This window comes from Centrocercus urophasianus, unplaced genomic scaffold (assembly GCF_019232065.1).
Source record: "Centrocercus urophasianus isolate 14NV4802_14NV808 unplaced genomic scaffold, USGS_Curo_1.0 seq_10, whole genome shotgun sequence".
Classification (NCBI taxonomy): domain Eukaryota; kingdom Metazoa; phylum Chordata; class Aves; order Galliformes; family Phasianidae; genus Centrocercus; species Centrocercus urophasianus.
Window position 1 is genome coordinate 74,766,682 of NW_024884142.1, and position 26,916 is coordinate 74,793,597.

The following is a 26,916-nucleotide window of genomic DNA, read 5'->3' on the forward strand; positions in this document are numbered from 1 at the left end:
GTAAATACAGGGAGCTACCATTCTTTAAAACACAACAGATACCTACTAAATGTTGTATTTCTCATCATATGTTGAAGTGCATCCTTGTAATTCGATGTTATGTCTTAATCCAGGCAGGAGCACAATGAATGTGGTGGTATTCCTGATTGCTTGTTTCTTCCTCAAAACTATATTTTTAATCATTGGAGGATTCAAGAGCAAAGAAGGGATTTAAGGTCTGTAGTCCAAAAATGTTTTTTTACCAAAGAGATTACGCAACCATTTCTTAAAGGTGTACTATTTGTAGTGAATAGCATCCAGGTTGCCTTTCTGGAAATACAGTATAAATTTTAAACAGCTATGTGGCTTTAAACAAACCTTCCCAAGTCCTGCTATATTTTTTTCTAAGCATCTAAAAAAGTTTAGAAGCTGAAATAGAAAGCAAAAAATTTGCAGTTGAAGCTGTGAGAGGTAAATTATGAGGGTTATTAACCCTCGCACTTCACTTCATAAACTGATCAACAGCTGGGGTTAAATGACTTTTTCTCCTCTATTAGGGTTATACTGCAGAGTTTACGCTGTTAGGTTTTTATGACATCCATGCAGGATTTTATTCTGGGAAGAGAATGCTGAATTAGCTGTGTTATCAATTACTTAGAGCCTGGTAATCCTTACGTTTGTAATTCAGTTTATATGAATATGAAGTGTGAATTGTTGCCTGTGTACTTAATTGCAGTGGGTAAGTTAGGCCTCTGTGAGCACGGTGAGTCTTTGGTTAGGGTTGAATGAACAGCCAGCACATATTCTGTAGTTTAATAACTTCTGATTGCCTTTGTGCAGAGTCTGTATGTACTTCCTACTCTGCCCCTTGGTCCTTGGAAAAGGTGATACTGCAGCCTGTCATATTGTGCTGAAAAGAAGTCCCTGCTCTTTCTGTAGCCTCAGAAAAAATATATTTCATTCTTGGAAGCATTCAAGGCCAGGTTGGATGGAGTTTTTGGGCAACCTGGTCTAGTAGGAAGTGTCCCTGCACATGGAAGAGGATTGGAACTAGATGGTCTAAAGGTCCCTTCCAATTCAAACCCCTCTGTGATTTGAGACAGCAAAGCTAACTTAGCTTGGTTTTCATTGAGAATACAGCTTAGTTGTTGTTGTTTTTTCTTTCTTCATGATACCAACAGAAAAAGATTTCTTTAGTTACAGTTAGCCACATAGTACCATCTTGTAATGTTTATTACGAGTAGTGCTGTTTTGAATTCATAGAATCATTAAGGTTTGAAAAGACCTCTATTATCATCTACTCTAACTATCCACCTATTGTCAGTATTGCTCACTAAACCATGTCCTAAAGTATTACACCTACCCTTGCCTTAAACACCTTCGGGGATGGTGACTCCACCACCTCTCTGGGCAGCCTGTGCCACTGCCTCACTGCTCTTCTGGTGTGTATATATTTCCTAATAATGAACCTGAACCTCCCTTGGTGCAAGTTGAGGTCCTTCCTTCTTGTCCTTTCACTGTTACCCAAAAGATGAGGCCAACCTTTGCCTCACCATTACCTCCTTTCAAGGAGCTGTAGAGAGCAACAAAGTCTCCCTGAGCCTCCTCCAGACTAAATAATCCCAGTTACCTCAGCCAATCCCCAAAAGACTTGTGCTCCAGACCCCTTGCAGCTTTTTTGTCCTCTGGACACACTGCGGGGCTTCAATGTCTTTCTTGTAGCAAGGGACCCAGGACTGAACACAGTGCTCAAGGTACAGCCTCATTAGAGCTGTGTACAGAAGGATGATCACCACCCTGGTCCTTTCGACTGCTCTATTTCTGATATAAGCCAGGATGCCATTGGCATTCTTGGCTGCCTGGGCACATCAGGTGGTTATAGAAGGAGATGAGGTTGTGCAAGACCTCTTCACATCCTCCAATTTAGGCTGCATGGAAAATGTGGTTTGAATTCAGTGTCTGAGACTCATGATTTCTCTTTCAGAGTACAGATGGATCCCTCTCTGGTGTTGTGCAGAAGTGGAAGGAGTACCAGCTCCAATGCCTGAAATACTTGTATGAGGCACCTCCTATTGCAGCAGGTAAGTCTGCTTGGTAGGGGTACAAAGTATTGTTAAAATGCAGAATAACAGTCACAAGGGAGCATTTATGAACTTGAAAGTACTTCTTCAGCTTACTATCCAGTCCATCTCTTTTTTGTTTCATTTCCTTCAACCTATTCTCTGTGGGACTCTTCCCTCTGCTGATAGGAACCATTTTAAGAAAAAATATCATTGCAAAGATTTTCATCTTCGGATCCAGGATGTGTTGTGGTGGCTGTAGTGCATCAAAGTAGGTTACTAATATAACACTCCTGAAATTTAATTTAGAGGTAAGGGTTGAGATAGTACATAAATTAAGAAGTCTAGGACCATACTGTTTATGTTAATCTAATAGTAGAAATTATTTTGAGCATTGTAAAATGCTGAAATGGCATTTAAAACAAAACATACACATGCAGAAAACGTGCCAAGTGCAAATGAGAATGTGGCTCATCTTAGCAGTTGAGCTGCTCCAATGTGCTGAGAACAGCTGCAGTGTGCCAGCATTGTGGTGTTTAGAGGACACTGGTGACTTGTCAGCGACGCTCAGAACTGGATACAATATGGGCACTGCTGTGCTTCAGTGATGTTGTGGCACACTAAAAAAGATGAGATGTGTCTAAAGCTGTATCTGAATAATTACCTTAAAACTGTCAGTTTTCCTTCTCTTAACCGCGTTATTATATGGTGGAGTGAGAACAGTAGGTGTTGACAACAATGGCTGCAAAACATTCATTTCTCTCTGCTCCATTATCCTGTTGAGAGGCTGAGTGCTGCCCTCTAAGAATGACAGTTTAATAAATCTGAAGTTGAAGTACTCTCGTGTTGATTAAGCTGTAATGCAAAGTTATGGTTGTGTGTGGGTATTTTGTTGATGGATCTCTATATATTAGATTAGACTTCCAACCGCATGACTGAGCCAATTCTCAGCAATGATTATCTACAGTATTCACAGCAAAAATTATTTTAAATCCAACTGAGACACATGAGGGTGTGGAAAAGATAAAAAATGGTTTAATATTGATGTGCCTTTCTTCTCCCTTGATTAATTGACTGATTTTTTTTTTAAATTTTTTTTTTCCCCAACATATTCCCAACTTTTTCCCATCCCAGTTTCATAGGGATAAATAAGACTTGCTTGTCAAAAATCTTTAACTCCAAAGTTTGAATGCATAATACTATTACGGCTTAAATGCACATGTTGTATTTTATCTTTTGTTCTTCAGTCTTTTCTGCATCTATGTTAATACAAGACAGTGGCATGCCCTTTCTTCCATCTCTTTGCAGAAGGCAAGTTCTGCAACAGAACATTTGACAACTATGCCTGCTGGCCTGATGGACTGCCTGGTACCTATGTGAATGTCAGCTGCCCTTGGTATTTACCTTGGGCTAACACAGGTAAGAGTCCTTGCTTGTAAGAATAGCTTTAAATCAACCCTATTTTGCTTGCACAGCATTTGAAAGGATGATATTGGCTTTAAGAGTCATGGGTGCATTCAGGAATGGGAATTAGTATAGTATTTATTTCCATGTATCAGGAGGAGATGAGAGAAAAGACTTTCTAACGATTCAATTTAGTCTGGATTTTTGTGCTCTCATTTGCTTTTCCTGTTTGAATAGTAGTGACTATTAATGAAACAGTAATGTGATACTTGTTGGTGAAGATGAGCTAACAATAGTAATGGTACAGTTTGAAAACAGAAATAGCAGCAAAGCTGTTACAGGAGGTCCTCCTGTAGTAGATGTAGAAAAATGATGTAGATGTAGAAAAGTGAAGTGTTGTGTTCCTTCCTGGAAAAAATTGTTTGTTAGAATACCACAAGGTGAAGGTACTAGTGGACACAGAGACTTCTTTTTTTTTTTTTTTCTCTCTGACAGATAAATCTCTGAAGGTGATATTCTTTACATCCTTATGTATACAATTCATCTGACACCACTTGAAGGCAATTCACGGGGATTCCTTCATCTAGTATCTGTCCCTGAATTCAGTAACTTGTGCAACTTCTTTATGAAGATCTAAGTTTTGAAGTATAAATGGGCTATCTTGTGTGGTGGATTGAACTTGGCCCATGGTCAGGGACATCATGCTGTTAAAGAGGCTGTATAAGCCTCTGTTGAAGGTAAAGGTAGATTAGGTGTGTAGTATAAGTTGTAGGTCTTTTGGAAATGAGAAATAGTACAGTTGAGGGGAACTTTGGTGTAACTTGAGACCCGGGAGTGATGAAAATCCTATGGAATAAGGAATAGGAATTGCACTGTCTGACTAGTTGGCAGTAAATTTCATCAGAGTGCTGTTCTTTACACCTGTGGCTTAAACGGTATTGATAACATACCAGTGATTTGATTGCTATTTAAAAGGGCTTGGGCAGCATCAAGGCTTTCTCTCCAATACATTTACTGGCCTTGCTGAGGGGGGAAGAGTTTGGAAGATGACATAGCCAAGTCAGCTGACCTGATGTGATCGAAGGGACATTCCATGCCATATGGCAGCATGTTCAGCCAAAAAATGCTCAGGGAAAGAGGGAGAGAAGGGGAATACTCATAGCTGTGGCATTAGCGTTTCCAAGTAACTGTTCTGTGTGCTGAAGCCCTGCTTTCCAGGAAGTGGCTGGACATCTGCCTGCCAATGTGAAGAGGTGAATAAACTGCTTATTTTGCTTTGCTTGTGTGAACAGTTTTTGCTTTTCTTATTGAACTGTTGTTAACTTTAAGGTGAGTGAAAAATTCTCACATCAAAATAACATCATAATACCTACAAAGTTGGACAACATCCATGCATGGAAGAGCATCACCCCTCATCCCATCACTGCTTTACTACAACAAAAGTGCAGTGTGATTCCTGTCTGGCAGTCAGCCAAGGACAACTTAGCATATCTACTATGGTCTTTTCCATAGGCCACGTAGGAATATCTGCTTTAGTGTCTGGAGCACCTCTTCCCCTTTAGTATTATTAACCTTGATGTTCACAATGTTGATTCTTACAGTTTGGGAGGTGACAGGTCAACTATTGTAACCCTTAAATTTCCTGTTGAACTTCAAGCTTGACTTAGAGATAAGACTTTAAAACAAAATTGAGTCTGCATTGCTATTTTCAACTGCTATAGCTTTTATATTAGGTTCCCATGTCTTCCTCTGAAATCCAGCATTATCAACATGCTTAATGATTAGGGACCTTGTGATGTGGGAAGAGGTGATCTCTTCCATTCTCTTGGCTCCTGTGCTCTGGAATTCCTACAGCCATTTGGTTACTCCTGTCCTGCTTGCTTTCTGAAATGACTTGTATTATGCATAGACAGTCTTACTGCTGTCTTGTTTATATTGAACATATCAGGGTGATTTTTTTTTTTTTTTCCAAGATGTATTTCTTGGTTTTCCCAGGTGGATATTATGAATATGATGTTACCTCATATTTCTATCTTCTGAGTGTTTTTTTGTACTCTATCTGAACTGTATTGGTAGTAACTGATCGTTTTATAACCTCTAATTTTAAAATGCTGTTTTCCTACCCTTCTCAGATCAGTCATTAAGATACTGCAACTTTAGAATGGATAAGCAAGTTTTTTAAAATGTGTGGAATTAATATTTACCTAGGAATTAATTAAGATAGAAGTGTATAATGCTGCAGAACTTCCAAGAAACCTAATGCTTCTGGATAGCTAATACTTCTGGAAACCTAAAACTTCTTACAGGATTCAACTGCTTTCCTCTGAACTTGCTTACTTGCAATCTTTGAGATACTGGACACAGTTGTTTGACTTTCAACTGCTTTTCAAAAATCACTGCTGGTGAGAATCAAGATTTTAAACAAGACTACAGGTCAATAAATTTTTGGATGTGCAGAATCTTTGATACTCTTGGAAACAAGTAAAATTAATTGTCCTGAATACTGTATTTGTTTCAGTGAAAAGACTAGCATCATTTTGAAAAATCATAGAGCATGCTAGGGAGGATTGCAAAAGTACTTCAGAAAATATATCTGGATTTGTTCTCCTGTGCATACTGTGAGCATATTTCAATATGTGTTATCAGTGAGAAATAAGAATGGAATGAGGAAATATTTTTATCATCTAATACAAAACACAAGAGGCTGCTATTAGCATGTGATGCCTAATTTAGGGGTCTGAATTACCATGACCTGACTCATTTTCATGATGTCTTGTGGAGTCATGTTCAAAGTGAATGCTAATGGACTGCCACAATGGGGAGGCAACTCCCTTATAATGCAAGATCTATAACAATAGGAAATTGGATGCCGTGTGACTTACAGTAATCACAAAAGCATGTTTATTACTTATTCTTGCATAGCTCTCTACTTAAAACCTAAAATAGATGGAAGCCCTGCAGTGCTAAGGTGTCTTTATAAGTTTAAAATCAAGAAAAGGGGAAAGATAAGACCTTGTTTAGAAAGTACCTTCTTTGAAGGTACAGTTCAGTGAAGATCATTAACCATGAAGGGCTAAACTTGCTTTGTTTAATACTACTGTAATTTGATTAGGAGTCAGTTTTTAAAATGCATGAAAAGTTTGCTGTAGAACCATACTGCCTAGAAATCCCCTGGGGAGTAAATTGACTGCTGTTTATGGTAAAATATGGGAATGGAGGAAGCATGGAGAGTTACCTGGCAGTTTCCATTAAAAGTGTAAGAGAAGTGGAAGCAGTGACAGATGATCTAAGAGGAATATAGAGACAGTGAGCATTCAGGAATGGGTGTTAACACAGCCAAAGTCTATCCAGAATCTGTCAAGTTAAGGGTGATTTAAAAAAAATTTAAAAAAAATAAAAAAAATCTTCTAAAGCAATATCAAAACCAAAGGGGGCCAATGAGAGAAAAAGCGAATCCACTGCTGTATGTAGTGGGGGATCTTGTGGAAAAGGACATGGAAATGATGATAAGATATTCCTTGCCTTCTTCACAATGGTCACTACAGTAAGGCTTGCCTGAAGCAATCCAAGGCCACTAGGATCCGTAGTGAAGTCTGGAGCAAGGAAGACTTGCCCTTCGTAGAGGAAAATCAGGCTAAGATGTACTTGAATGGAATGTACACAATTCTATGGGTTGTACCAGCAAGTGCTGAACAAATTAGACTCTGTCACTGTGAGGTTAATCTTGATTATCTTTAGAAAAGTTGTGGAAATTGGGGGCGTAGCTCCTGAGGACTGGTAGAAAGCAACTGTCTCTTTTCAAGAACAATCAAAATGTGGGGAGATGTGAAGTGGTCAACTTCACATCAATCACTGGGAAGTTGATGGAGCAGATAATCCTGGGAACTGTTTCCAATCGCATAAAAGGCAAGGTGATTACAAATAGCATGGATTTATGAAGGTGAAATCGTGCTTGATGAACCTGAGCTTTCTGTGATAAGGTGACTAGCTCAGTATGTGAGGGGAGAACAGTAGATGTTTATCTTGACTTTGGTAAGGCTTTTGGCACTGTCTCCTGTAACATTCTCTTTGATAAACTGATGAAGTGTGAACTACACAAAAGCAGACAATGAGATGAGCTGAAAACTGTTTTGCTTGGCTCAAAGGAATCATCAGCATAAAGCCCTCTTGAAGAATAGTCCCTAGTGGTATATTGCAAGGACTGAAAGGGGGGGTAATACTGTTTAACGTTTCTATTAACAACCTGGACTATGAAACTAAGCATGGTTTCAGCGAGTTTGCAGAGGGAACAAAACTGTGAGGGAGTGTTAGATGCACCACAGAAGTTTGCAAGGACCTGGAGAGACCTGGACAGACCAAAAATGGTCTGTCAGGAATACTGTGAAGTTCCACAGCAGAAATCACAGTCTCCGTCCTGGGGAGAGAAATAACTGCATGCCAGTTGGGGCTGGGGTTTGACTGATTGGAATGCAGCTCTGTGGGAGAAAGCCATGTAAGCCCTGGTGGACCAAATTGAACGTAAGCCAATAATGTGCCCTTGAGACAAAGAGGGTCAGCAGCTTCCTGCGCTGTACTGGCCATAGCGTCACTGGCAGTTCTGTGGGAATGGTCTGTCACTTAGCTCTAGGGAGTGGAAACTGTCTGGAATGCGTAGTCTTGTTCTGGATTCTGCATACAAACTGTGTACTGAAGTTAGTCCAGCAATTGGATGTGATGGTGATTAAAGGTTGAAGTATCTCTTGTGAATACAGGTTGAGAGAGCTGGGATTCTTCAACCGGGAGAAGAGAAAGTTCCAGAATGTGTGTGCAGAGATCTTATTGATACATATGAGCACACATACTTGAAATCCAGGAAGCTTCCTTTAAATATAATTATTTTACTATGAGCATGGTCAAACTCTGAAACAGAAATTTTGGAGATGGCCTAAGTCTGACTGGACGTAGCTGTGAGCAATCTGTTCTAGTTCATCCTGTGGTAAGGGGTCATGCTGGGAGATCTCTGGAAGTCCCTTCCACCCTAAATGTTCTGTGATTCTCTTTGTTGAATTGTTGGTGTGATTCTGGGCCTTTTAACTCTTGAGTGCTATAAATTTTCATTGGTGTGAACCAGAAAAGGAGGTGGGGAGAAGAATTCGCATGAAAATTGTTTGTAATGCTAGACCTCTCCTTCATCAATTACAGATTTTGCAGGCTTTGTCTGTGAAACAGCTTTTATTCTTGTTCCTGTATCATTCCTCATCTTGTCTTAGTGACTATCAGTCTTCAGACAACCCTTCTGCAACCCCCAACAGCAGATGCAGCTCAGCAGATTGGCTAATAGAGTGGTAAGCTGAAAAGGATTTGGGGATTTTTTTTTTTTCTGCTTAGTAGCTATGCTAGGTAATCCAGCCCTACATGACAGTAACTGATTTCCATTTCTACTTGCTGCAGATAGTCTCAGACGTCTATGTCCATTCAGACTTGCAATTATTCAGAAGTTCCTGACTTGTCTCTTTCACAAGACAAGCCTATGGAGAATGGGTCTGCATTTCTGTTATGCTGAGCAATGTCTGAAGCTGCAAGGTTTTGTCTCACAATTATCACTTACCTTGTAATTGCAACTTTTGTCTTCTACCTCTTTTGGAAAGTGTTGTGTACAAAGAGACTATAAAGTACAGTAAAGAAAATCAGTACTGTCCCATTTGCATGTCTCATCTCTTTTGAAGTGCTGAACCTTTTTCTTATTTTGCTACCTAGTATGTGTCAGTATCCTTGCCAAATTCAGTACTGGCGTACTGCCTTCAAGGACTGTCTCTGAAGAGAATGTGTTTGTGACAGCTGGATAGTAGAAAGATCATGAAATTAGACCATGATTGTATGCTTGAACCCTTGTATCCCTGTACTGCTATGGACTTGCTTTGTGACAGGCAAGTAAATTAAACATGAATCCTTAGAGGAATTTTATTTTGTATCTCCACTGAAACACTGGGCATTGAGTTGTTGATATACTTCTAGGATATGGCGTGCACGAACTACATGTTTCTTCAGTGACATTTAACTACTGCATTTTGTATATCTAGTTGCTAAACATATTCTTCTATTCTGTATGGCTATGCAGCAAATCAGATTGGGAATTTTAGCCGAATGAAATGTGGTGAATCTTTTTACCCTGATTCTTTGAGTCATTATTTTTCCACGCAGATCAGTTTCCTGATTGCAGTGATTGCAACTGTATGAAAATTTATCCACTTCACATAGATTGGTCATTTAGAACATTGCCCTAACTCACCAGGAAATTGTGAAATAAGGATATTAAAGTTGTCTAGATACTCAATTTTGCACTGAAGCTAAGCTGAGATTTAGAGTAGTCTCTGCTTCAGTGTGGGTTAAGCCACTGTTGCTGGAGCTAATAATATTTAGAACAACTTTGTTACTGGTTCGTATTTCTCACAGCACAGTACAGGATTTTCATGGTATAGTGAATGAGAAGCTCAGTTAATGCTAGACTGCGAGTACCTGATAGTAGGAGTTCTCCAGTCATTTGTCTCTCTAATGCCGTATAAAATAGCTTTGTGTATGTAACAAAGAAGCCCTTTGGAACAATAAAAAACATTGAGGGTAACAGGAGGGAGAGAAGTGAATTTCAGACAAACAGTATTCTGTTCAGATCTCTGGATTCATTCAGAGATTCATAGGCTTTCTCTTTAGGAAGACATATATTCCAACATGGTGTTTTGAAATGCTCTGAAAATATCAAATGAAAATATCTGAATTATCAAAAGACACATGTATTTCTGTTACGCAGCATGTTCCTCCTCCATCACCAGTAAGATGTTTGTATTTGCACTTCTCATAGCCTGCTAATATATCTTTGAAACAGTAGGCTTCACAGCAATTTCATACCTATATGGGCAATTTGACTCCAGCTCTTTGTTTTGCTTCTGTTTGTGCTTATGCAACTCTCACTGTTGGGCAGATCTTCACAGGGAGATGCTGAAGTAACAGAAAGGGGAGGTTATTGCTGAAAACATTTGTTCTTTCAAATTTCCTGCACAGATTTTGGGCTGTGCCCAATGCTTGTTGAAGCTAAGTTTCGCATGCTTCTGGCTGCCCAAGTCAGAACTTTTGGTCTGTCATATATGCATGTGTTAAGGAACAAAACCTAAAAAAGGCTGCTCAGTTTTTTTACATCACTGTAGTTACAGCAGGTAAAATTTGCACGTCATACTATCTGCGTTGTAGTCAGCAAGATCAGCAAGTTATACTTGGGTATACTTTGGCTGTTCCAAAGTTCAGATCTTCAAGGGGATCAGTATTCCTTTAAAGGATGGAGAGCACCTCACCTTGCTGCCAGTGGCTATGTGCTTTTTCTTATTACCTTTTTACAATTGAAGGCTAGCTGCCCATAACGTCATGTGGATTTAGAAACCTTGGAGCTGCACAATTCATTTTACAATTATGTCTCCTTTGTGGTTCTGATATTGTTTAATAGCACTAAATCCCTTTTAATTAAAAAAAAAAAAAAACCTTCCAGGGATTCCAGTTTCAGGCAAATTGTGTAAACCATAGTAGTACCATAATAGTAGCCGATTTTACTAATTCATCTTTATTTGGATAAATGAGGTAGCAAATGTATGTGTGGGTATTGACCACATGAAAATTCAAGCTTCAGGTACTCTATATTGAAATGCAGTGTTAGAAATACTCTCAGTATGAATTGGTATAAATTCAGGTGATTAATACCCGTAAATAAAATGTGCTAAAAAAATGTTATTAAGAACTCTGCTCAAAATCTTTTCATCTTTAGGCCCTAAACTGAAACAAAAAACGCTCTATCTCTAGGTTTGAGATGTCTGACACCTGAACTGCCATGACTGTTGGGGTGTGTCTGTGTTGGTATTTTGGTCTGGCACAAATGAGTCTTGAAGCAACCTTCTGATGGCTGTATTTTTTGTGAGCAAGTTCAGTTTGATCAGATGTGGGGGGTGTTTTTTGGAGAAAACGAATACAGAAATGGTGCCTCAGGTATCTGTTGGATGCACCTCAATCCTGAATCGGGACATAGGACCTAATGATTTATCTGTGCAACTACAAAGTCCACAGTGACCTTACGGAACCCACTGGAAGACTAACAAAGTACCAAACTTTCATTAAATTCTGAGCACTTGTTGTGCCAGAGAAAGGAACAGTTTTCTCACATGCCTTGCATAGGAGACCAGAGCTGGCTTGCTGCTTTGAGTACCTTTAGTTGCACGGACACATCCAGGTCAGCTCTTTCCCATTTCTCACTCTCATAATAGCTTAAGGTCCATTTTTCAGTGCTCACCATTCCCTTTCTGGTCATAGAACAGCTTTTCTTGTCATCTCTTTAGGAGAGGAGCAAACTTGGTGTCTGAGTGCCATAGTGCCTCACACAAAAAGCAGAATGAAAGGTGGTTTTTTTTTCTGTGTGTTCCTGAGACCTCACACTTGGGGCAGTGACACATCAATCATGTGAGATAGCCCAAAGGAAGCAGTATACACTGCAGAGGAATCTACAGAAAGCAGTATAATTGAGGAAGCGGCAGTGTCTGTGAGATTTCCTTCAGAAAGTTTTGCACTATATGTCTGGTTTGAACATTTAGTTTAAGGAACCTGTGTAAGCCATGTCTGGTTTGGTCTCCACTGCTTTTTCTTCAATCATTCAGTTTCATAGTTCAAAATCTCTCTAAAGCCAATGTTGTTTTATGGCTACGTGAGCTTGTTGCTAAACTGCCTGTTTGTCTTTAAACAAGTAGGAGGGAAATACATTTTACTTCAAGTATTGGCTACAGCAAAGATGATTAGACATTTATTACATTTCTTCCTTTCTTTACTCCAATAAAAGCGAGTTTCCAGAAAGTTCTCATAATACTGGAAAGGTGTGGGACCTTTTTTCAGTGAAAGAGATCCTGCTTTGCATTTGCTAACCCTTAAGCAATTCAAAATTTATACTTCTTTCCTTGCAGTGAAAGCTGTCTTAAGCTAATTGGCAATCTCAGTTTGCTAAATACTGTTTTGTTTTTTCAAGTTCACCTCTGGTTTCCATTTATTAGCCTCCATCTGGTTGTAAACCAGAAAAATTAGAACATTTGCTGCTCATCTCAAAGATAGGTTGAGACTCTGTCAGAATAAATAATTTAAAAAAATCTTTAACAGATGCATCTGCTGGGTACTGTGTGGCAATGCCATTCTCCATTTTGTTTAAAAATATGAAATGTATTTTTAAAGAAATTGCTGGTTAGTGTCAGACTGGTGCATGGCATAGAGCAGTGGTCTCTGAACTTTCATCTGGGGTAAGTTACGTGACTTCGTTAAGGACCTGCCACAGTCAAAGCATGTGTACCTCTCCTCAAATGTGCAATGGGAACAGAAGGAGACTTCATGTGGCTGAATGTTGAAGTGCATCTGTCGGAAGACAGGGACGACTTCATGGTGTATGCGTGATAGGTACAACGCTGCTCTCCTGAGGTTCTCTAGGAAGAATGTGCTCTTCTGCATTGCTGAACATAATGTAAAAGGTGGATGCCTTTGTAGTAGGATATTGGTCTGATGTGACTGCTTCTGTGGGAGGTAGAAAAGTTGGCATTTTTTTCGACATGCTTATGACTGTATAATGTTTTTGTTTTATTTAAGTAATTTCTTGGAATGTATCAAGGATATCAAGGCACACCACTGCATAGCTGAACCTCATTCTGCGTCTTCTTGAGAAGTTGTCTGCCAGCTTCTCAAGTTTAGTAGTTTAATAGTAAGGTTCTTTTAAGTGGGAATTAATCGTCACAACTGACTGCAAGGAAGCTACCAGGGTACCTCTGTGCTTTGTCTGTGCTGATCTAACAGATAGCTTAACTTAAGCAGACAGATCTAAGCTTAGCAATTTCTTTAAACTTCATCAAAACTGTTATTACAGGTCTTAGAATCATCGTCTGGGTTGGAATGGTCCCTTAAGATTATGTAGCTCCCCCCTTTCTGCAGACAGGGACACCTCCCTCTAGACCAGGCTGCTCACAGCCCCATCCAGCCTGGCCTTGGTTGCCTCCAGGGAGGGGGCATCCACAGCCTCTCTGGGCAACCTGTTCCAGTGTCTTCTGTAGCTGAAATATGTAGTATCTTTATTTGTTCACGGTTCTATTAAAGGGAAAACCCTCAAACCCTTCTTCATATTACTCTTTAAAATTATAATGATTTTATGCTTGAGAACTTACAGCTTTTAAATATAGTAGGCAAAGAGTAAAATGAAATAGTTCGTGATCTGAATAAACGTAGTCTGTATTGTATGCTACATAATTAAATGTTTTGCTAAGAACAGGTCATTATCTTTCTGGCTCACTTAAATGTTGTTAATCATCAGTTAGAATTGATTATTTTTTTATTTTTTTATTTTTTCCCATGCCAAGGCAGAATAAACTGTGAATGCTTGACCTTAACTGCATGGGTAAAGAGCAGCTTGCTGGGTGAACTGTATGACCTAGAGCCCACTTCTTCCCTGCTTGTTCTGTGATTGCTGGCACTTCACCTTTGAGTGATGGCAAATGCTCCTCTTGCATCCAATCTGTATATATTTTCTCACGTAACAGACACATTTCTGGTATCATAGTGAACTTGAAGGATTGCTTGCTTTTCCTAAGACCCATAGAACTCAGGTAACAGTATGTATGAAACTCAGCTTGCCTATATACCTATAGATGTAAATACCTAACGTGGGGAAGAATCATGCTGTCTGCCTTCTGAAGTTAGTAGCTCTATGTTTGCTTTGATTTTTTTAATAATATTTTCATTTGACAAAGTAGTCATGCAAAAAATGCAGACTGACTTAAAAGGTACCCGTGTGTAAGCAGTTTAATTATAGAACATCCTCCACTTCACACTCCACAAATGCTGCTTTACCTTGAAAATGTTCTAAGCTACACAATTATTGTACTTATTCATCATGTACACAGCTTTATTTGCTATATGACCCTTTTCCATTTGTATGTTTTGCTGTTAAATTTCCCCTTGAGTGTTTTCAGTAGTAGACTACACTTCCCCTGAGAGACCCAGGTCCTTGCTATGAATTTTGAGAGTACACCAAATCCTCCTCGAAACTACTGCAAATGGTACCTGTTAGCACTCCCATACATCACTGTAAATTTTCCATGAATAAGAAAGAAAGTTCTCTGGGCAGGGTGTTTATGAGAGAGCCTTGGTACTTGAATAGTTCAATGACAATAATAATGATAGTGGTGGCCGGTGGCTGGCCAGACTCATCTGACCTTTCTGAAACTAATTTACTTTCTGAAAATTGGAAAAAGCAGAAGTGAATTAGGCAAGAAAAGGATCAAACGCTCATCAGCATATTTCCTCTGAAAGTTTAAAAAAAATAAAAGAAGCTTGACTTCCACACACACAACCTGGCTGATGATTGTCCTAGAGCTTAATGAAGCAGAGTATCAGCAATCTTATTTAAACAGAACTAAAGCATGGCTAAAAATGTGGAAAATATTGAGTTTGTGTGGATGATGAATGTCAGTGAGCTTCTCTAAGCTTTTAAAAATTTGAGGTAACATTGGCAGTGAATACTTCAAGAAAGAATTGCACTTTGGCAGAAAAAGAAAAGTTTAAGTCAAAAGGATTGTATGTCCAGCCAAATACTTTTGAAGCAGTGAAAATAGAGTAGAAATGAAGATGAAATAGCGAACTTAGAGCAGTTTACTAATAGAATGGTGTAAGAATTCCCAATTTTTAGATGAGAAGTAAGTCTCAGATATTGTTGTGAAGATTCATCTTTTAATGGGAAGGTCAATCTAGACATAACTGCCTCCAGTAACTATTGGCAGGAACGATGCTGGTTTCCGTGATTAAATCATTTGATAGTTTGTTTTTTATTTTTTCTTTAGGAGCTTGATTTTTGTAGCTTATAGACTTGCAAAGCTTTGGTTGAATGTGATTCAATATAATAGAAGTCTGATTTAAAGCTGAAAGTTTTCAAGAACTTGTTTTGTCAGAACCATGCTGCGCTTAAGCATGTGAGTAAGGAGGATGAATGGGACTGCTAGGACAGTGGAGACATCCCACTTTCTATTTCTCATGGTGAATTCCTTGCACTTTCTCCCACTGAATTCTCCTCTCCTTGACTGGAGCAGAAGCTTCTTGTGTGTGCTGAGAATGTCTGAGGAACATGATGAGAGACATGTTAAGAGGATAGAGGCTGAAATCAGGGTGTTTTTCTGTTAATCTCTAGTGGCTTTGGGGCACAGCAAGTCAAAGAGCTGAGAGGAGTAAGAAAATTCAGAGTGAAGGGAGAGGATCAGCAGCAGGTTTATTGATCAGTAGTGCATGGGTAAATATTGCAACAATAGAAATGGTTGGAGGAATAAAGCTGGAGAACCAAGGAGGGCAATACAAGCAGGGAGAGAAATAGTATGACAGCAACTGAAAGGAGATGGACAAAGGAGGCAGAAAGAAGAGGAAGATGTTGGGGCAGAAAGGCAAAAAATGTTAGAGTTCACCTCTACAGTATTTGAGACTCAACATCAATATCCCCATGCTGCGTAACAGAGAAATCCACTGACAAAGCACATGAATATATGGATGTGGCACAGGGCTGTGTCCTGAGCAGTAATATCAAAGGCTGCATTTCTTAATGTATGTGAACAAGCTGTTTGGGTTTTGTTTTCTTGTTGCTGGGTGGGTTTTTTTGTGTTTTATTTTGTGGTGTTTTGTTTTTTCCTTCCTCTAAGTACTGGAAAAATAATTCCAAGTCTGCAGAGATTGTAAGAGCTATCGCCATAGGAAAGCCTTTACCAGTTGATACAATTTTCCTTTGCAGCTTCAGGCTTCCTTTTGCAGAAGTAATAAGCTTTTAACCAGTGCCAGAGAGTAAAATTTGTTCAATAAAAATGTATGTCTTCGCTCTGAAATACATGAGATCCTTCATTTTATCTGTTCCACTTTGAAGTATCCAACTCCTTTACTTTTGGAATGTAGCAGATAATGCTTACAGAATTATTTGTCTCTGTTTTGGTAATTAGATTCCTTCTCGTGCTATGTTTTGAAGTTGCCTGCACCAAAACCTGCCCACAGTTTTGCATTTTTGGCTTATCTTTATCACTGCCCAGTGAGAGGTGAAAACCAATGATTCAATTATTCTAATTTGTACTGTTGTCTTTGAGGATAACTAAATAACCAAGACTTCCCTTCTGCCAAGGATTGGCAGTTTATTTGTGGCACCTGGAGCTGGTTTTAACTACATCTTCTGGACCTCTTGTTTTGCTCAGAAGCTTCATCAAATAACGAGTTTATTTGCATGCCTACTTACCTCTGCCTCCTGGCTATGCATATTTAACATAGCAGTTATCTGTTGTTTTTTCTTTTTTTCCCTTGCTTAACTCACCAAGCATCATGCTGATGATTTGCCTAGTCATCCTTTTCTTTTAGCTTATTTTTCTTTCACGGTATGCATGTTTTGTTTGTTTGTTTTTAAGTTCTTGAATCATGGCCATAGTTAAGTGGGTCCTTCCTCTGCTTTAGGAAGCCTTCAGCTGTGTCCCCTCTTACCTTTCAAGAAAACTTTTTATTGCATCTTTTTTTTTGTTGTTGTTTCCACTTTATTTTAACATGCTTTTAATGAGATGTCTTCCATTAATTACATTAACTTGCTGATCCAATAACTTAAAAACACAGAACCTCTTAGCAGTGTTTTTACATACATATAAAACCTTCAATCATGTTTGTTCGTGCAATAAATTTATTCCAGCACACTTTTATTTATTCTGAATAAAACTTTTAATGGTGCCTGTTGGTATCTTATCAAACCTTCACAAAGCTGTATCATTAGCATAAATACTTGTATTTCATAAAGAGCCTTCTTTTATTATGTTAATTCGCATATCTTTTATAGTTCATAAACACTCTCCATTATTAAAATGAATACACACAAACATGCACACATTTTTATGACTTGTTTTTTAAAGTACAATTCAAAAGGTTATGTTAGGTTTCAACGTGGTCTAGCATAATACAGTTTTTTCTCAATGCAAGTTATTCACCTGAATTGCTTAAAGAGTATAACTTCTTTTAGCATAATAATCTTGTTTTTCAGTATGATGTGGTGGGGCTTTTGTTATTTTTTTTTTCTTTTTGGTTAGGTTTTTTTGTTGTTGTTGTTGATTTGTGGTGGGGTTTTTTTGGCTTGTTTGTTTTGAGATATTAACTCCTACCTCACGGTATACAATGTTACAACTTAATGATTGCTTTGATTTATTGTGGTTTACTTTGCTCAACAACCTTTATTGGCAACTAGTATGCAAGTAGTTTTTAATTATGAAGCTATATTCTGCCACTTTTCCACAGATCTTACTCCTGCACTACACGGAATGGGTCTTCTTGTAAGACAAGTACTGAAGCTCAAACTCCTCTCTGTAGGATCATTGCCTCATTAACTATGGGGACTTGTACTGTGTGAGGGAAAATAGTGCAGAGCTGGAAATGATGATGATCACTAAGAAAAGTGAAATGTCCATGTAGAATAGATACTGTGGCTGCATAATTTTTTCTGTTGTATATATCTGGCTTTAATGTGTGACTAGTATACACTGTTCATTTTTGGAACAAATAAAAGAGACAGTAGTGCTTAATGTTCATTGGGAAGCTGAATTGATGGTCTAAGAAAACATTGGATCTGTTGTCAGTTTTTGATTCAGTATGTTTAAATATGACTTGGTAGCTTGATAATTTTTCATTGAATGACATCCCCCCATTCTTTACCTGAAGAATCCCCTCCCATCCCCCCTCCCAAGAAAAAAACAAACCCAACAATGGATTCTACTAACAAAAAATGTATATCTGCATAAGTTAAAACAGTTTTATTGGATGGAATTAAAAACCGCATAAGTGTCTTTAGCTTAGCAATTCTTTAAGTTTTGAATGCTTAGTTTTTTAGCATAATTCCAAATTGATTGTTTTAAAATAAAAATGTATTTGCATGCAGGATCTCTGCAATATATCACCTCCATGAGTAAAGTCTCTGGTTTTTAACTTTTAAGAGTAAAGCATGAAATACAGGCTCTGAAGACTTCAGGGCATGCAAGATGAGTTTGTACAGACTGTATCGTAGACAACATTTGCTCAGTTGCATCTCTTCTTGCACCCTGTAATGTAGATATTAGGTCTGTGTAAGCTCACATCCATCTTTTCTTGTAGGACATTGGGCATATGACTCTCTCTTATCATTCTGTTGCAGCATGATGGGAGCTCTCAGTAAGTGCATTCAGATCTGTTTTCCCACCTCTCACACAGACTGTAGGGTATAATTGAAAATAAATTTCTTCCTGCTGCAAAAACTTGAAGTGACCGTCAGCTTTTCTGCCTTCAAAACAAAATGCAAGGCATAGTTGTGTCGTTGCTTTATCATCACTAAAACGAAGGAGTCGGAATGACTCATATACGGAGGGAGGAGGAACAGTGGGAAGGGGTACTAAATAAAGTACTTGTAGTTAAATTGCTTGTTGAGGTAATATAATTTCAGACGATGTGGCAGTGAGCCCAGGATAAACACACATTTAGATAAATGTGTTTCTTGGACAGTAGTGCAGGCTGGAGCTCCTCCTGCTCCCTGGAGGCTTCGTGTCCAGGTTGTACCCTGTTGCTGTATTGCCAGCTACAGGCTTACAGGTCTTGGGTTTAGTGTTTGCTGTATGAGAAGCCAGAATGGGGGCTAAATGATGCTTCTGTGACAGCTTTTACAGCCAACAGTGACTCTAAGTGAGCAGTGGTCAGGTCACACCAATTGATAACAGAACTGCTGGAAGGTGTAGACTCCCACATTCCCCATCAAAGAACATTTTTCTTACTTCAGGAACAAACTAGTCTGCTGGAAGACTGTTGTGATGCCCGAATACTACAGAATCCATTTTTTTTAATGGACAAGATTGTTACCTTTTCCAAAACATTTACCTCTGCTTGAAATAGAGAAGATATATTAACAGACTTCTATAATACTTGACACACAGCAGCTAGACAAAACTCTTGGTCTCTTGTCCTTTTTCCTCACTCTCTCATCTCTCTGCCTGAATAGAAGTGATTGAATAGGACATGCTGTAATTTGTTTTTTCACTGAATAATGTTTCAGTTTATCCTGAGGGACTGTTAGGTGAGTAATCTCACACTGACCTTGACACAGTGTTGTTGTAAAAGGCAGATCAGGTTGTTTTAAGCAGATAAATCATTTAATTTGCTTCTATTTCTAATAAAAGGAGGCTGGTAAGGAAGTGTTTGTGAGCATTCTGTCATGTGATAACATTTTCCTCTTAAGTAAAATTGTTTAGCTGGCCACAGCATTTGTTTTTATTTACTCTCATCAGAGAACATTATAGATGATGGTATTAACTTCAGTGTTAACTCTTGGCCTCTCCTCTCTGTCTTTTATCGGTCTACAGAGCATTTAAGCTTTGGACATCAATCCACATTTTAACATGTAATTCTAATGAGGTGTGATTGACACCTTACAAATAAACTGGCTTCTTTAAGATCCCATTCTAAAAGTTGTGCAACTTTGTCAGCTAATGCATTAATTTACAAGTTAAATAAAATCAGATTCCCCATGTGCTGGAAGTGGTTTTTATTTATTTTCATTGTAGAGTGTGATATCCAATTATTTTATATGGTATATGTAATAATTGGTGTCAATTGAGACACTGACTGTATGGTAACAAAACATATTATGATACAAGAGAAGGATATTGTATGATAGTAGGGAGGCAGGAACTACTCACATCTTCTGGAAAGTTTGTTCATCATTTTGATCTACTCAAACTGGAGCTGGTTGTTGTACGTTTGGTATTTGCACTGCCTGAAAAGTAAAATGGCCTGAGTCACAACAGGATTCAGGCATAATTAAGAATCCTAGGGGTTGAGTTTGCCTCCCATGTCTTGCGCAGTGCTGGAGGATGAAAGGTCTTGTGTGTATAGTACGTATTCAGCATCAAAACTTTCAGGGCCTTGTAATAAACCTGTGCTAATGTTATATAAGGTCAGATGTCTTTATATACAACTGAAAATATTCTGTTTCCACAGGGTCGAGACTTGATCTCCTGTCCCTGAGAGTATCAAGTTGCCTTTAGTACATCTTCCTGTTATCTGCATGGTCTCTCAGTTCTTTTGTGAGCATTTCTCCATGTATCAACCATGCTGCAATCCTAATGCTGCCTTATAGGTTAAGATCTTTCTTTGTTTGCTTCCAATGTTTTCTATCTCATAAATATTTTGGGTGATAAATAATTCCTGAGACAAGACGTGCGTATGCTTCTCCCACTGACATAATAGTTTTTTTCTCCCATTCACATTATGTGGTTTCTTCTGTTTGGATTTTTGATTTAATTCTTTTTGCTTAAAACTCTTCCTGAATACAGAAATGTCTGGTTCCTGCACTGACTACTGCTGTATTAGGATTTAGAACTATTAGACTTTAGATACTTTCATATGCTAAAGTTCAATTGTCCTTACCCTTTGTACTCCTATTTTGGTGCTGCTGTCTGATGTAATTTTATTATAAGCCATTTCATCGTACCTGCTTTTACAAGATCAAGTTGCTAACTGCTTTTAAAAGATATTTTATTTATTTGTTATCCAAACATGTAGACAGAAGGAATAAAAAGACTGTATGGTACTTTAAGCAGAGATTTATGGTTTTGTTTTGTAGTGCAGATGTTTGCCTAGATAGCTGCATTCTGGGGAGATTGTATTAACGTATTTGTTCTGAGGTTTCTCTGTTCAGTGGTCTGCATGATTTCAGAATAGAAAGAGCATGCACACCTTTCATGTGTTCTTTTTCCTGTGAATACTGTAGGTGAGGCTGTAGCCCTGAGGCCAGGCAGCAGCAGTGCTGATGGGCAGGAAGCACGTGAAGCGCTCCTGCAGCCATGCTGCTGTGTTCTTTCCAACTGAGAAAGCTGTTGGTGAGGAGGGAAGGTCGCAGCCTTGCCTCCCAGCATGCATTCGCTACTCCAGCTGACCTGTGTCCCCTCTTGTTTCTGGCAGTGCTGCATGGGCAGGTGTACCGGTTCTGCACCTCCGAGGGTACCTGGCTGCTGAAGGAGAACTCGACTCTGCCCTGGAGGAACCTGACTGAGTGTGAGGCCTCTGACCAGGTAAGAGTGCCTCTCTGGCTGCTACTGTTGTTTAGGACCAGAGGACAGCACTAATCATTGATGCAAGTGGATTTTTGCCCTGTCAAAGTAATCGTTTTCAACTCATCCTGAGTGCCTCACTTTGATGAGTCTAACAGTGATGTCAGGTATCTCCCCTTTAACAAAGTGAGGCAGATGAGCCTAGGGTTAATGTAGGTGAGACAGCCGGGAGAATTAAACTGGAGGCTGTGGTGCAGGACATTCCTGAGGCAGTCAGTGGTCTTATTTACAGCAGGAAAAATTCTCATTACAGAAGTCATCTAATATTATCCCTTTTCCATTCCTTCCCTTCCCTTGGTAGAATATTTCTGGGATAAAATTAGTTTGTGTTCTCTGTCTCATAAGTAGATATTAAAATTAACTGACCTGAAAGGCACTTGTTTTTCAGCTTTGGGCAAAGGGTAGTTCCTGCTTTCTGTCCGTTTGTGGGATTTGTTTGTTTTTAAGCTAAATTTGACATGAACTGTAGAATTAGGCTTGTCAGTTTATTTTCTTGCCCTAGTACCTTATACTCTGCAGGGAACTGGAATACCTGGCACCAAATAAAGAAGAGTGGAGAGGTTTCCAAGGGATTTTGGTCAGCCACTGGCGTCAGCTAGTGCACTATGTGCGTACCCATGATGTAATGCCATCACAGCTGTGAGCCTCCAAGGGTGATCCTTTTGCTCATATAAATTGAGTTTGCTCTCTGTCCCAGCATGCTGGGAACTAGTACATACCTAGCCAGAACAGTTCTAGTGTATGAAATTCCTTAGTTCCACAGGCAGAGTGCCTCCTGAGTTCCTGGAACTCAGCACCTCTTTAGAAGGAATAAATGGCTGCAAACTAGAAGGAAATGCAGAAAGAGATAATTTCTAGTTCTCCAACTGTGTAAAATATAACATTTTCTTATACTGTGTTTTATTTAACATTTCTTTATAATTTTCTTCTTCCATATCAGTAGCACATTCTGAGTGTCTCAGCACAGCACTTTAGTGTACCACCCAGTATAATTTTGATCACTTTTCCCCATTTGCCATTGTGGTTTCTTCCAGACCTGTGCTGGAACATGCCAAGAAAAGAGAGAGCTTGTGGCAACATGTGGTCATTTGGCACCTACCTCCAGGTTTCCATGAGCTAGTTTGGATTTTGAAAACCTTCACAAATAGTGTGAGACCCCAGAATGTGAATGACCACGTTTGCTTTTCCAGCTAATTTGCACAGAGCCCCTGGTAATGTTACACTGTGCGATCTATGCATCTTGTGCACGAAGACAGGAAGTTGTTTTTATGAGCTTACTGTATACTATGTCACAACTGTTGTTGCACACAGTCCCAAGAGTTTGCAAGTGATTCCTTATAAAATAACATTATTTTCTTTAGGTATGAGTTGTAGGTTTGATTTGTGTAGGTGTTTTAAGTTGTTATGTCTCAGTAGCTGTTTTTCTCCTCATAAAGTAGCCTTCATGTCATTCCTTTTAAAACTAAGCTAGCAAATCCCTGAGGAACAGCCTGTGTGCTCACATTAAATCCTCCTGGTTCCGCAAAATACATCTGAATGGCTATACTTATTTCTGAAGTACAACAAGTATATTCCTTTGTACATCGCAGGTCTTGAGAGTCTGCTGCATAATCACAGCTTGAAATAGGGAAGTAAAAGAGAACATGAATGTGCCTTTGGGCCCAAGCAACAAAGTCCGTACTGTATTTCAGACCTACATGTAGCTTTTCAGGCAGTTCTCTCCCTAAAGATTTTGTCCAGCACTTCTAATAAGGAGTCTAAATGGATGTGTCTTCAACAGGACATCTGAAGAGAGAGAGAGGCTATCAGGAAGGTATGAGCATCCCTGCTGCTACATCACCTCGTTCCCTTCCGGGCAGTGCTGTAACTCATAGTTCATGGTATGAGGTGGTCTGCAGCTTGTTGCCAGCAGGCAGTGTAGTTGAGGTGGAAGAGGCACTATTTATGGACAGGAAAGAGTTTAATTACATGAGTTTAAGGCTTAGAGCTAGCAAATGGGACCTGGCTTGTTTTATTTCTAAACATAGACTTTACCAAAGGAACACCCTCATTACAGCATTAAGGTGATAGGCTCTAAGAGTGTGAGAAAATATATGCTTTACCATTTTTACTGCAGAATTAAGTTGTCTGTTCTTTCTGTCATCTGTTTAATACCTGCCTGTGTGGTAATTTATGCCTCTCCAACTCTGTGATCAAATAATGTTGCATTATCTATTTTCTAGCTTGGCTATGAAGTCCAACTTTTTGACTGAACACCTGGGAGCAGCTGGGGAATTAAGATTAAAATTTTTATTTTGTTAAAACATAGGAAAGTGGAAGAGTGATTCAATGAAGGCATTTAACCTTAAAAATAGGAGAATGACTTCTGTGTATCATTAAGAGAAGTTAAAAAGCAACTTGGTAAAAAGATCTGAAGCCCATTAGCTCTGTTTATCCCTTCCTCCCTCTCTTTTTTTTCTTTTCTCCTTTATGTGCTCTCAGGATGCACCAGAAGAACAGCTCCTGAATTTGTCCATCATATACACCATTGGATATGCTCTTTCCTTCTCTGCCCTTATAATTGCAACTGCCATTCTTCTTGGATTCAGGTAACTGGCGAAGCTCTGGAGAATGGAGAATGTTTTTCTGTATGATTGTATCAGGCTGACATAAAAATTTGATTTTACCCTTCTTCTATCACCTTATTTCTCAATTGCCTTTGTGTTTTTTCTCGCATTCATTTCTTCTTAAAATGCAAGCAAAATTCCTAAGCTTCTATTATATGACTGGCATGTATGAGCACACTGTTTATTAGTTGAAATATTTTGTTTTTATATTTTTTATTTCAATGAAGTTTCCACTAAAAGAGATGAAAAAAAAAAGAGATTTCAACATTCTCTTATGCTGTTACCTTGGTGATGGGGGATCTGGGATGCAAGTGGACATTTAGCAGAGAAGTTTTCATTCTGCCTTGCACAGAGTTGTGTATAAACCTCAGTCTTGCCCATTTCCTAGTCACAGAATTACAAAATCACAGAACTTTAGGGATCATCTAGTCCCCCTGCTAAAGCAGGTTCTCTACAGTAGATCTTGCAGGAAGGCATCCAGATCGGTCTTGGATATCTCCAGAGGAAGAGATTCTGCTTCTCTGAGTTGTCTGTTCTGGTGCTTCATCACTCTGATAGTAAAGGAGCTCTTTGTTTTCGTATGGAACTTGCTATGCTCCAGCTTCTGCCTGTTGCTCCTTGTTCTGTTGTTCACCACTGAAAAGAGTCTGTCACTTTCAACTCAACTCCCATACTTCGGATACTTATAAACTGCAGTGAGATGCCCCTCAGCCTTCTCTTCTCCGTACTGATCATAGCCAGGTCTCTCAGCTTTTCATCATTTAGGAGATGATTTCAGGCCCTTTATCATCTTGCAACCCAAACCATTCTATGATTCTATGATTGATTGATCTTTGTGGCCTGCTGCTGGACTTTTTCTTAGAGATTCCTGTCTTTTTTGAACTGAGGAGCCCAGAACTGAACACAATATTCCAGATGTGATTTGTGTAGCGTGTATTTCAATGCAGAGAAGCACTTTTACCACAATCTCTTGTTGGAGGGCTTTCAGAAAATCTCATTTATTTTGCTATGTGGAAGATATATTTAGAAAGTTTTTGTGAAATATATTGCTGTCACTTGGTCACATTAGCATACTGGTTTCATCCAGTAATGCACCAACACATTGCACAAAGTACCTCAAAATTGAGAGACTCCAGGTTGCACAGCCTTCCTGAACTGGATACATGTTCATGGTACATTCTTTAGGTTTGATTAAAATAAAAAATAAAGCCTTCAGCCTCCAACAAAACAATCTCTTTTTTTTCTCTCCCTAGGTACAATAGGTGTCTCACTGATTCCAGACAGATTTTCCTATGCTATAGGAATGCTGAACACAGTGTTAGAAAACACAAAGACATAAGCATACTCTGGCATAAGAGGGAAGTCCCTCTGTCATGTGGTCTTGCTCCTGGATGCTGTATACATCTGGATCTCATCATCCTGATTACATGTTGATGAGGCTGCCACTGAGTTGTATTTTCCTGTCTCCCAGTTCTGTGCTCTAATCCTTAAGAAATTTTCTTCCCTAGTAAATAATTCTCACTGCCAGTTAATGATTGCTTGCTCTGAAGGCAGCACTCTGTTAGCAAGGCAGTCCTTCACCTGTCCTAATTATTGGAGGAGTTGCATTTAAAAACATCAGTCATGCCTTCAGCTTCTAATCCCCAAAGCTAAAGTAACCTAAGCCTTATACTACCTGCAACGCCTTGTAGTGTGGTGTTATCTCTTCTCCTTCTCAAAGAAGATTTAAAATGACTGCAGAAATGTAGACATGCTCATGCTCTGAGTCCCATGTAATAACTGTGATTTGTACATGTTGTGGCTGTGCAACATGGGACTCATCCAACAAAACACCAGATGGTCTGAATTCTCCAAATGTCTCCCACAATGAGGGCTTTCTTCTTGCTTCACCCATCAGTGACACCTTTTAAGTAATCTTAGCAGCCCAGATGTAAAAGTCACAGAACCCAACCATGTACTTACCAAAGGAAGGATGCACGTGGCTTTGGCGCATCACAAGGAGCAACCTTGCCACAGATGACTGGTAGGGGAAAGGAAATGCTGATGCCCTGATTTTTGTGGAGAGATTATTTAGCACTTTTTCCTTCAACTGTGAAGCAGTGACTGGAGAAGTGTGCATGAGAGTCTGTTTCTGGCTTTGCAAACAAGGTTTCAGAGATATTAAGGAGTGCCATCAAACTATTTTTTGTTTTTATGTCTGAATTGACTGTCTGAAGACAACTTCTTTCTGTATCTCAAAAAACACAAGGCGCTCCCCCTGTGTGACTGCAGTTACTGGATTCTGGATGCTGATTGGAACGTGGCTCATCCCCATTGGTTGTGCAGTCTCATCAGATAAGGATAAAAATTGAATTCTGTGGCATCAAAATGCTGGTATTTGCCACCAGTTATTATATATATATATATATAAATATATATATATACATACCAGTTACAGTATTACTTCTGTAATAGGAAGGAGTTAGTAAGTTCTTATACTACAGAATAACGCTTGTATTTGCTTTTTGTAATGATTCAATAGAGTAATGTATCTCTAGTGTCCAATTTTCCATCTTCTGAAATGAAAGAAAAATCTGTAATTTCAGTGATGGAAGCTGAACCAGGCCCATAACTTCATGAATTAGGCAATCTGAATAGCTTGCATTGACTGCAGCAGAAATAGTAACTACTTCAACCTATTATCTTCAGATGGCTAGTTTACATATA

General features: G+C 39.0%; 1 protein-coding gene across 1 annotated transcript in view; it reads left to right on the forward strand.

Annotated features, from left to right (window-relative positions):
- GLP1R (glucagon like peptide 1 receptor) overlaps positions 1 to 26,916 on the forward strand; it is an 81,956-nt gene that overhangs the window by 27,186 nt on the left and 27,854 nt on the right. The window contains exons 2-5 of the mRNA XM_042818802.1: positions 1,964 to 2,060; positions 3,348 to 3,458; positions 21,456 to 21,565; positions 24,086 to 24,192. Coding sequence (XP_042674736.1) covers positions 1,964 to 2,060; positions 3,348 to 3,458; positions 21,456 to 21,565; positions 24,086 to 24,192 — 425 coding nt within the window. The remainder of the gene's footprint in view (positions 1 to 1,963; positions 2,061 to 3,347; positions 3,459 to 21,455; positions 21,566 to 24,085; positions 24,193 to 26,916) is intronic.